The 10,902-nt window shown below is 61.6% G+C and overlaps 1 protein-coding gene across 4 annotated transcripts; it reads left to right on the top strand.

Annotated features, from left to right (window-relative positions):
- The first annotated feature begins 794 nt into the window (after positions 1–794).
- TSPO (translocator protein) lies at positions 795–10,100 on the top strand. Of its 4 annotated transcripts, none has more exons than XM_045779857.2 (4): positions 795–876; positions 7,152–7,362; positions 9,021–9,159; positions 9,670–10,100. In XM_045779857.2, the coding sequence occupies exons 2-4, from the start codon at positions 7,181–7,183 to the stop codon at positions 9,856–9,858; spliced, it is 510 nt and encodes a 169-aa protein (XP_045635813.1). In that variant the 5' UTR covers positions 795–876; positions 7,152–7,180; the 3' UTR covers positions 9,859–10,100. The 4 variants fall into 4 exon arrangements, with proteins under 4 accessions (XP_045635813.1, XP_045635812.1, XP_045635814.1 ...); XM_045779856.2 differs by lacking the exon at positions 795–876 and adding an exon at positions 1,891–1,993; XM_045779858.2 differs by lacking the exon at positions 795–876 and adding an exon at positions 2,485–2,593.
- The last annotated feature ends 802 nt before the right edge of the window (positions 10,101–10,902 follow it).

Genomic DNA, 10,902 nt, shown 5'->3' with positions numbered 1-10,902 from the left:
CACCATGGCAGGGCCTAAGTATTCGGAGGCCGCCCCGGAGACTCCAAGCCACTGCGGCTGGGGACAAGAAGCTGTAGTTCACGTGGTCTTCCAAGGACCAATTTGGGCCACTTTGGCTCCTGCAGGCTGAGGGACCCTGCCTGGCCAAGTCAGCCCAAGGTGGTCAGGGCAGGCCCTGGGCTGCAGGCACAAAGCAGATGAGGTGAGGTGTCCAAGGCCTGGGGCCGGACACCCCGTGCTCATCAGGGGGCGTCTGGCAAACTGGAGGCTTCCTCTGGGCCGTGGGGCTTGCAGTCTCCACTCAGTAAGCACCAAGGGTCTGCAGGGCGCCCTGCCTGCATTACCCTGTGGCATCCTCGTTAGTCCCGTGATGTGCCCATTTTACAGATGAGGAGATGGAGGCAGAGAGAACCAGTCAGAAAGCGTCTGAGCCAGGACTCAGAGTCTGGCCTGCCTCGCGCCCGGGGTACCAGTTAAAGGGACAAGGGTGCTCCTCCGGCAATGGGGGCCCCGGGCTACCGTGTGGGAGGGTGTTCAGGGCTTTGCTATCAGGCGTCGTAATTTCCCTCTCTGAGGTCTGTCCCTGTTGCCCCATTTCACAAACGGTTAAGGTGAGGCTCAAGAAGAGAAGCGACCTGCCAGCGACACAGCCGCGACGGTGGCCACGGGAAGCATCGGGGTCGACAGAGCCGCCAGCAGGCGGGTGAGAAAGAGGCAGTGGCGAGGAGGCGAGGACTGAGCTCTCTGGCGGCCGTGGCCTCCAGCCAAGCCGGGCGGGGCCGGGGCCGGGCGGGGCCTCGCGGCCGGGGCGGGTCGGGGACCTGGGCCGCCACCTCGCGCCGCGCAGTCCCTTCCCGGAGCGCGTCATCGTCGCTGGTGAGTGGGGACCGGGCGCCGAGGGGGCAGCGGGAGGGGCGACCCCGCGCCGGTGCGACCCCCGACAGCGCCCTCCCGCCGGCGCGGGGCCCGAGGGCAAACTGAGTCAGGAGGGGGCAGGCCGGAGCTGTAGGGCGGGGACTCCGGGGGGGTGACCGGGGGACAGCACCAGGGGGCTCGGCTACCGGGGCGGCGGGCTGCCGGGGCCCTGACCTGGGCGGTCAGGGCTCCTGTGCTGCGGGATTGCAGCCGCGAGCGGGAGTTCCGGGGGAGGGGGGGGGACTGGAGCAATCCGGCTCCGCTCCGCCCCCGCCCCGCCCCTCCTCCGATCCTCCGCGCCCCGCCCCTCCACTCGCTGCTGGCGGGAAGCGGAGCCACCGGGAGGGACCCGACCCTCCCGGCTCCCGCCCATTCCGCAGATGAGCAAGCCGGAAGGCGGTGGGGGTAGGGGGAGGGCGGGAGTGGCTGAGCGGGGTACCTAGAGGATCACGAAATGCCCTGGAGACCTCCCTTGAGACTGACCGTTTCTAGGCGGGGGAACCCAGACTACCTGGGGAGGTTATTTGCATACGGCCAGTTAAGGCCCCAGAGGGTCTTAGAACCCGGTTCCCAAATTCCCAGTTCCGTGCTCAGGTGCGCTGTCTCCTGGACAGGGTCCTGGTGTGGCAGAAGATCGCCTGGGACCTGCCTGTCCGTTGCTCCTCCTGCAGAGAAGCTTGGAGCGCGGCGGTAGGGGTGGTGGGGCTTCCAGCTGTGAACACACTGCAGGGTTCTGGGGTCCACCCTGCTGGCCGGGCCTGGCCTGGGAACCTGTCTGGCCGCCCAGCCAGAGTGCGGCGGGACCCGGTACCAGCCGCGTGCTCTACAGTGGATGGCAGGGGGCTGGGCTGGGGCCTCCCCTGGGGACAGTGGACTGGGGCTGATCCAAAAGGGTCATGGGGCTGGGAGAGGGTGCCAGAGGGGGCTGTGTACAAGAGGGGTGCCAGGGTGCCTGGCAAACAGCAGGCCGTTGACCAAAAGACTTAGCTGGCAGAAACGGACCTCGAGCCTCTGGTGCCTCTGTGGGGTGAAGTGGGGAGCCCTGCAGGGCAGCAGGGGCGGATGTCTGCTTCTTGGGGTGAGGGTGTTTGTCTACTGCCTTGAAGGGACCCGAGGAGCAAGTGCGGGGGGATAGCAAGCCTCTTCTTGGGGCAGGGGGCCTCTTCTGTTTCCTGATGGCTGCACAGCACAGCCAAAGGGAGGTTCAGAGGGGATCCTTTGAACTGAGGGACACTGAGGCTCACCCAGGAGCCCGTGTCCAGGGTCACATAGTGAGAGTGGTGGAGCCAGGGTTTGAACCAGTGTGGCCGCAGGCCCTGCTCCGTCCACTGGCCCCCCGGTGTCCGTGACTGGTAGTGGGCTGGATCAGCCAGAAGCTGTTGACCGTGGCTTGCTCAGGGGTGGGGTGAGGGGCCTGCGATCCGAGGGAGGGGGCCTCCTTTTTACTCTATACACTTCAGCGTTTTCATTATTTTGTTTTGGAATCTGTGTTTCTTTTATTTGTACTTTCTTTTACTCCTTTCTGATTGTGCAAGTCATGCCTGAATATGCTCTTTGTGTTTAAAAAAGGGGTCATTCTCCGTGGAGCACATTCCCCCTGGTCACTCCCAGCCCCACCCGGTCCCAGACCTCCTGGTTACCAGCTGGATACGGATCCTTCCCGACCTGTTGGCAGTCGGTAGTACTGGATACCTGCATAAGGAAAAAGATTCACAGAGGTCCTAATGGGGAGGATTAGCTGTGAGTCACTTTAAAAAAGAAAGGAGCCTTAACCCCAGTCCCTGGATGGCGGGTGGTTTGAGCGAGAGATAAGGCCTGGGAGGGCTGGGTATGGGTACAGCTGGCGAGGGGGAGAGACTCAGAGAAACTCTCTGATCTGTGTCTGGGGGGCAGTTTCTGCCACCTTCTACAGGGAGGCCTCAGGGAACAGGTGGGTCCCCCCCAGAGACTCAACTAGCTGAGCCCCCACTTCACAGATGCAGACAGAGAGGCCTGGGAGATGAGATTGTAGGGCCAGAAATGGGTCTGGAGTCTCGGTGGGGACCAGGAGTGAAGCTACTTAAGGACAGGAGATCCTGAGTCCCACCTTTGGGGGGACAGGGAGGATTCAGATCCCGTAACGGCTGCCCCTGGCTAAGAAGGGGTCTAATGCCCTGTGGGCCTGGGACACCGGGGCTGGGGTTGGAGGGAGTGAGCCTGTTGGCCCTGAGAGAATCTTCGGACACTGGGCAGCAGGCGCGACTGTTGAGGTAGGGTGGGAGCCCCCTCGGCCCTCTGGGCTGGCCCTTAAGTGCCATGCTGGGACGAGAAGGAGGCTGAAAGAAGGAGGTGACCCAGGTATCGAGGTAAGTGGCCTCATGGCCCCTCCCGAGCTGAGGCCAGCAGACTCCCCGCTCAGGGGTTGGGGTGCTCTGGGACTCCCTGTGCCTCAGTTTCCTTATCTGGACGGTGGGAATAGTAATGTCCACCATGGAGGCCCGGACGGTGTGGTCGTCGTCCCTGCAGCCGCTGTGAAGAGAAAGTGAAGTATCAGCGTCAGGTTGAGGCACCAAGCTCCACTGCTCATTCCCCGGAGGCCTAGAACCTTCTCCTGACCCCAGATCCCGAGCCCTCTGCTTTGGCCCTTCTCGGCCTCTGTTTTGGAAGTGCTCCTCTGTGAGTGGCCCCAGGCCCAAGGGTGGAGCCGTCTGTGAAGCCTTTGCCCCACTTAGCATCCAGTGCCTGACTGGCTGAAGTCTTTCAGCCTTGGGTCTATGCCATGAGGCCACTTCTTTCCCCAGAAGAAAGGGGTGAGTGGCCCCGACACTGACAGCCACAGCCCCTTGCTTGTCTGGTCCTCACTGGAGCCTCCCCATGACCCCTTGAAGCCGGCAGGACAGGTTATACCCGCCTGATGTAAGGGAAACTGAGGCCCAGAGAGGAGCTTTGGTCTGGGATTACAGACCAATTGGAGTCAAGCCCACATTTGGATTCTTTTTTTTTTTTTTAAGATTTTATTTATTTATTTGATAGAGAGAGAGGCAGCCAGCAAGAGAGGGAACAGAAGCAGGGGGAGTGGGAGAGGAAGAAGCAGGCTCCCAGCAGAGGAGCCTGATGTGGGGCTCGATCCCAGGACTCTGGGATCATGCCCTGGGCCGAAGGCAGACGCCCAACGACTGAGCCACCCAGGCGCCCCCCCCATTTGGATTCATAGTCACTGTCTGATGTTGATGGAAGTAAAGGGTATGTGGTGGCTTCACTCTTCTACCTGCGTCCCAAGTCCTTTCCCAGTCATGGGTGCTCCCTGACCTTCCCCAGCCCTCCCTGGGACCCCATCCCAGAGCACATCGCTCTCAGGCCTGCCTGGGCTAGCCCAGCCGAGCCCAGTTGAGTGTGACTCAGCCTGGTGGGTCCCCCGGTCGGGTGATTCAGGAGCTGGGCCGTCCCCCAGAGGCCACAGGAAGCTCCCTTTCTGGGCTCTCTCTCTGTGAGGCATCTGGCATTTCTGTGTCTGACCTTCGAGCTGGGCAGACTCTCCGATCCCCGAGGTCCAGCGAAACATTAAACACAGCCAGGCTCTGGGAGGGGCAGCGGGAGTGGGGGCAGGAACACAGGGCTCAGACCCTACTCTGTCACTGAGGCCTTAGGGAAGCCATCACCCTCTTGTGGGCCGTGGGTTGTACAGCAGGGGGCTTGGTGGATGGGCTCCAGGGCCCCCTTGGCTGGCCCCGTGGGCAAGTCCTGTGTGGCATTTCCTGGGCACGGGCTGGGTGCTGTGGCAGGGGACCATGAGGACCCCAGAACCTTGCGGAGAAGTATGGGCAGGTGGTGCAAGGTGAGTGATTCTCAGGAACATGCTGACAGAAGCCAGGCCCCAAAGGCCACGTATTGTAAGATTCCATTTACATGGAATGTAATGTCCAGAAAAGATAAATCCACAGAGACAGAGGGCAGATTGCTGGTTACGGGGGGGGGGGGGGGGACGGGACAAGGCGTGACTGCAGGGGGCACGGGCGTGCATTCGGGGTGATGAGAGTGTTTTAGAACTTGATATGGATGGTGATGGCGAGACATCGGAAGTGTACTAAACGTCACTGGAGGGTATACTCTAAATGGTTAATTCTATGTCAATAGAATTTTACCTCGATTAAAAAAAAAAGTAGAAAAAAACCTCCGGGACAGGAGCCCCTGAGAGTCTCAGAGCAGGAGTGATGTGGTGGGAGTGGGAAGCTCGGAGGGCCTTGGGGGCTGGTGCAGCGGGGGCTGGGGCTGGGGTCAGGGCACAAGTAAGGGACAGTGCAAACTGTTCTCCAAACCGGGATACTTCTTTTTTTATGTTCTATTCTGAACTAATTTTAGACTTACAGAAAAGGTACAAAAGTAGTAGAGAGAGTCCCCGTGTAGCCTTCCCCCAGCTGGGGGGTCACTGTGGTGTGGCGCTCGCCACCACAGCCCCCTGGAGTCCCACCAGCTTTCCCGCAAACTGTCGAGGCGACCCCAGAACCCCGTCCGGAACCTGCATTGCGTTTGGTTGTTCTCGTCTCCAGAGTCTCCTGCGCTTGGTGACATTTCCCTGTCTCTCCTTGTCTCCCGTGAGCTTGGCACCTTTGAAGAGTGCTGGAGTGCCAGTCAGTTGTCTTGTAGAATGTTCTAGCCCCCGAGGTTGGCTGGCGTTTTCTCATGGTTAGGCTGGGGTTTTGCGTTTTGGGCGAGAATACCACAGCAAGTGTGTCCACCTCTGCGGATCTTCCCGGGGGCTCGCGATGCCCGCGGGTCTTGTACTGCGGCGTTCACCTTGAGCGCCTTCAGAGGGTGAGGGGGCCGTCGGTTTGAAACAAAGTGGGTATAAAGTGGGACCGTTCTGTGTCATGGGAGAAGGCACAAAGGGTCACACTGAGGAGACTCGAGGTCTGGCCCTGTTCCGTGCCTGACCCCCAGCCCCTCCCCTCAGCTTCTGGGCCTCAGTTTCCCTGTCTGCATGTGAGGGTCAGGACGGCGTGAAGGCCTCCACCTGCCCAGGGGAGGCCTAGGGCACTGACCACAGCGCCTGTGGTGGCCCAAACACTGTCACTTTACCGTGGATCCGACATATTTATTAGGCAGGCTGGGCAGGGCTGCGTCCCCCGTGGCACAGAGAGAAAGCAGCTGAGGAGGCCCGAGCCCGCCCAGGTGATGCGCTGGTGAGCCCAGCAGGGTGGCCAGTCCCAGGGCTCAGTGTCCAGGGCTGCATCCAGCTGGCAGGAGCGCAGGGCCCGCGTCCTCTCGACTGTGGTGAGACAGACCGTTCCGCTCAGCCGGGACAGTTCTGTGCACCCCAGAAGCCCAGCCTGCGGGGTGGCAGCAGGCCTGACACAGGGACCTTCCCTGCCCTGAGCCCTACCAGCCTCTCAGGGTGGCCGAGGGGCCCTCCCTAGCCTTGAACTCTTGCTAACTCCTGTTCTTTCCCACCTACCCCCTCCGTGAGCCCAGGCATCAGGGTGGGAGCAGCTTTTTGACTGGGCAAAGCCTGGCCCCGGAGTGCTGTGTGACTCCAGGCAGGCTGCTTTCCCTCTCTGACACAAAGGGAAGAGGTGATTTGAGGGTGGGCCTGCAGGGTGGTGGTAAAATACCTGTGTACCTGGATACTCCCCCACTGGGCTGGGCGCAGGTAGGCAGTGTTGCTATCCCATTCTACAGAGGGGGAAACTGAGACCCAGAGAGTTGAAGTGAGTTGCCTGAGGTCACAGCCTGAGGTCACAGTGAGTTAGTGGGGAGCCAGGATTTGAGCCAAGCTCTGTGTGGTATCAGTCACTGAATGAATGAATGAATGAATGAACGAACGAACGGCGAGAGAGGGAATGAGAAGTACGAGAGGGCGGGTGCAGGCCTCTCACAGCGCCGGGCTGTCAGTCGGCCTGGGGAGGAAGGGCCAGGAACCCGTCTGCGTGGAGGGGACATGAACTGGCCTTGAATCAGAGGAGGGGTCACTTGACAGCAGACCCAGGGTGAGGGTGAGAGAGAGGACAGGACGCTGGCAGCTGGAGCAGGAGCTGCAGTGGGACCAGCTGTGGGGGCAGGGGTGCCCAGAGGCTCCTGCCAGTCCGGGCAGCCTTCTAGGGGGTCGCGGGAGTTGTTGGGTGGAAATGTGCTCCCTGGAGCCATTGCACTGGGCTGGCAGGGGCTGCGGGGTGAACCCAGCCCCTCCCTGCCCAGTGCTGGGGGAGCCTCGCCCCAGTTCTGGAGTGCCCGCCCCACCCCACCCCTGTCTTCTCTTGCAGAACTTTCCAGAGCAGCAGCTGCAGCAGGAATGGCGCCGCCTTGGGTGCCCGCCCTGGGCTTCACCCTGGTGCCCAGTGTGGGGGGCTTCCTGGGCTCGTACTATGTCCGCGGGGAGGGCCTCCGCTGGTATGCCAGCCTGCAGAAGCCCACGTGGCACCCGCCCCGCTGGACGCTGGGCCCCATCTGGGGCACCCTCTACTCGGCCATGGGGTAGGTGGGCGGGGCCATCCTCCCCCTTTCGAGGCCCGAGGGCAGAGCGTGTCCTCCGCATGCTCCTGGGGCCGCAGGCGTTTCCTGGCTGGCATGGTCTCCTCCAGGGCCCCCGGGGAGGGGCGGGCTGGATGGCGCAGCCTCCCGCTGGCACCCTGGCTGTTTTCGCAACTCCAGGGGAGGGTGGGGGGTGGGCTCAGTGTGTCAAGTTCAGACCTGGGCAGCTTCCAAGACAGATAGTGTCAGCAACAGTAACAATTCTCGTAGCTACCACTTGTTGAGCACCTGCTCAGGGCCGGGGTCTGGGTTAATTTTCAAGACCACCCACTTGACAAGGGACGTCCTGCAGGAAACCCTGTGACTACACCCCTAAAATTGCCAGGGAGTAAAGGAAGAGCTGGACAGGGGAGGGTACCCCCTGGTGGCTTCATTGGGAACTGCATCTAGCCTATGAGGCCAGCTCCCTGCCCTCCTGGAATGTTCCCCGCATCCTGGGTCTATGCCAGCCCAGTACAGGGTGGGGCTGCAGATGCCAGGCGCCCAGAGAGCAGGTAGCAAAGCCAGGCTGGATGCCCTGGGGTTCTGATGGGAATAAGTCCGTACAACCTGGGTGTCTCGTGGGCACCACCCCCAGCCAGTCCCGGGCTCCTGGCTCTTCCTGCGTCCTGCTTTCTCCTCCCCAGTCCCGGCCCAGGCACCACTGTTTCTACCTTACCTTGCTTCAGCCTCCAGGCCTCCCCACTTCCTCTTGGCTTTCCTCCACCAGCAAGATCCTGATATAGCCCAGATGTGACCCTGTTCTCTCTTTCGTGGGACCCTGCAGAGGCTCCCTGTGACCCTGATAAGGTCAAATCTCTCACCGAGTAAAGAGTTTGGACTCTGGCCCTGGCTACCTGGGTGCAAATCTTGCCTTTACCGACTTGTTGCCTGCCAAGAGATCTTAGTCGCTTTGCCGTTCTGCGTCTCAGTTTCCCCACCTGTAACATAGGGGTGATGGTACTGCCCACCCCGAGGCGGCATCATGGAATGAGTTATGCTTGGAAAGAGCCAGAGCATTGCCTGGATGTGGAAGTGCTGGGGGACACTCGCTGTTCCTGTTAGTGGTGTTACTGCTGCCCTCGTGGTTCTAAGAACCATCCTTGACCAGGTGCCCATCTGCCTCCTCAGCCTCACCTCTCTGCTGCCCCCCAGACCTCAACCTCCAGGCCCACAGGCCGATTCAAGGGTTCACACCTGCCCCTAAGCGTTTGCAGATGCTTGTTTTCTCCTGCTAGCAAACTCCTACTCGCCCTCTGAGGCCCAGCCAAAATGTCCTGTCCTCTGCACAGGCGCCCCTGGCTCGTTTAGGGGCCTCTTTCTCCCTCATATGCTTTCCTCCCCAAACGCTGATGATAATAACGGTAGATATTCACTGAGTGTCCCACGTGCCAGCTGGGGACCTGAGCACTGCCAGGATGTTAACTCAAATCCCCACAGCAATCCTGGGAGCAATGAAGGCCCAGGGAAGTCAAGCAACTTCCCTGAGGTCACAGAACAGTCATGGCAGAGCATGCCTCGGCCGCCACTGTGTCGTCCCATAGGTGAGTGTGGCTCCCTGCCCTGCAGGGTGCTTTTGGTCTCTTCCCTGCTGCTGCCCTGACTGGTGGCCTCTGTTTCAGGTATGGCTCCTACATGGTCTGGAAAGAGCTGGGGGGCTTCTCGGAGGAGGCTGTGGTGCCTCTGGGTCTCTATGCCGGGCAGCTGGCCTTGAACTGGGCATGGCCTCCCCTCTTCTTTGGCAGCCGACAAATGGGTTGGGTAAGTGTGGCCTTGGCCAGTCTTCTTGTCCCTGGAGATGGCCCGTGGAGGAGCGGCCCTTCCTTGGGGGGCACAGGGCATCACATCCTAGATGGGGTGGGGGATCTAAAGACCCGGGGGTGGGGATGGTGCACGATTCGTGGTCGGCATGTCTCAGAAGCTTTTAGGGGACCAGCGGCCTCCCGTGGAGCCCTGAGCTGCTTCTCCGATGAAGGCAGCTTGCGGGGTTCTGACGGAACCAGATGGGCTCGCTGGCTTGGTTGAGGGGACATCGTATAGGAAGACATTACATGCATTCCTCACATGGCTCGGATCAGCCAGGGGTGACTGTTCCCATTTTACAGAGGGGAAACTGAGGCAGAGAATGAGGGAGGGACTTGACGGGGTCACCTGGGGGTGGAGCGGAGTAATCCCTCGAGCGCACCCCGTGAATGGCCAGCTGGGACGCCCACCCGGTGAGTATGAGGCACCTCAGGCCTCCCTGTCCTCCCCGTCCCTGTGTCTCTGCAGGCGCTGGTGGACCTCCTGCTGACGGGCGGGCTGGCAGGAGCGACGGCCGTGGCCTGGCATGGGGTGAGCCCGCCGGCCGCCCGCCTGCTCTACCCGTACCTGGCCTGGCTGGCCTTCGCCGCCGCACTCAACTACTGTGTGTGGCGGGACAACCAAGGCTGGCGCGGTGGCCGTCGGCTCGCCGAGTGAAAGCGCCCCGTCCCCTGAGGACCCCAGCTGCTGCCGATCAGGTGTTGCCCGCGGTGGTGGCCCTTATACTTCGTGGCCGCCTGGCCTGCGGGTCTGTTCGGGGCTCAGCCCCGGTCGCCACCAGCTTCCGAAGTGCCCCCGGCCGAGCCTCTCTCCAGAAACAGCGTCCTGCGCTTTCCGCACTGCTCTGAGCGTGCTCTTAGAACACGAAGGTTAGAAGCCAAATAAAGTGTTTAACCTCCTGGCAGTGGCCTTTTTACTTGGGGGGGACCCCTGGCTGTGGGGAGGGAGGGGAGCTCATCCTACTGCTGGAATCTGACCGGCCTGAACCCTCCGGATGAGGCTGGACCAGGTCAGCGCTTACCTGGACTTCTCGGGTCCCTTCCAAGACCCTCTAAGAGGAGGCGGCCTTCCCTGGGCTGGTTTGGCCCGGAGCCCCCACCCTGGCTATGCTGCGCTTAGACTGGCACGCAGCAGGCCCGGGCCTCGGTCCTGTCCACTCTCTCAGCCTCCAGGAAGCTAAGCGCGGGGTGTGGGCCCTCAGCTGGCCTCAGCCAGGATGGGGCTGGGCCCAGAGCTGGGGACACTGCCCGACCTGCCCCTTGGGGGCTGGGACTCATGCCAGCCTCACTCCACCGGGGGCAGCCCCATAACCCCCACATCGGCAGTAAGGCCCGTGTCCCAGTCCCGGAGACCACAGTCCCTCGCTGGCCCGGCCTGCCAAGGTTAGGAGTCACCCCCAGCTTCGAACTGGGTTCTCCAGGTCCTCTGCCGGCAGCGGCAGAGGGGAAGCTGGCAGAGGCCTCTCCTACAGGCAGGGTCCCGCTGGGATGACACCTCTGCTCCAGCTCAGAGCTGTGCCCTCTGTGCATCGCTGCGCCCCTGAGCGCCTGGGACCTGCGGGCCTTTGCGGCTTGTTTTGTTTTGGGGCAAGTGTTGTGTTTCGCTGTCGTTTGGGCAGGGGGGTGTTCTGCAGGACCCAGTTACAAGGCTAGGAAAGCTCGGGGAGAGGCAGCTGACTGCGTTCGGCCCAGAGAGGGGGCG

This window comes from Ursus americanus, chromosome 17 (assembly GCF_024610735.1).
Source record: "Ursus americanus isolate L20-20 chromosome 17, mUrsAme1.1.p, whole genome shotgun sequence".
Lineage (NCBI taxonomy): Eukaryota > Metazoa > Chordata > Mammalia > Carnivora > Ursidae > Ursus > Ursus americanus.
The sequence above is the reverse complement of the archived record's forward strand: the minus strand, read 5'-3'. Positions and strand labels throughout refer to the sequence as shown.

Bases quoted from the DNA above. Each gene is read 5' to 3' on its own strand.
- TSPO (XM_045779856.2), top strand. The intron at 7,363-9,020 runs GTAGGTGGGCGG...CCTCTGTTTCAG, and splicing joins ACCCTCTACTCGGCCATGGG to GTATGGCTCCTACATGGTCT. The intron at 9,160-9,669 runs GTAAGTGTGGCC...GTGTCTCTGCAG, and splicing joins GCAGCCGACAAATGGGTTGG to GCGCTGGTGGACCTCCTGCT.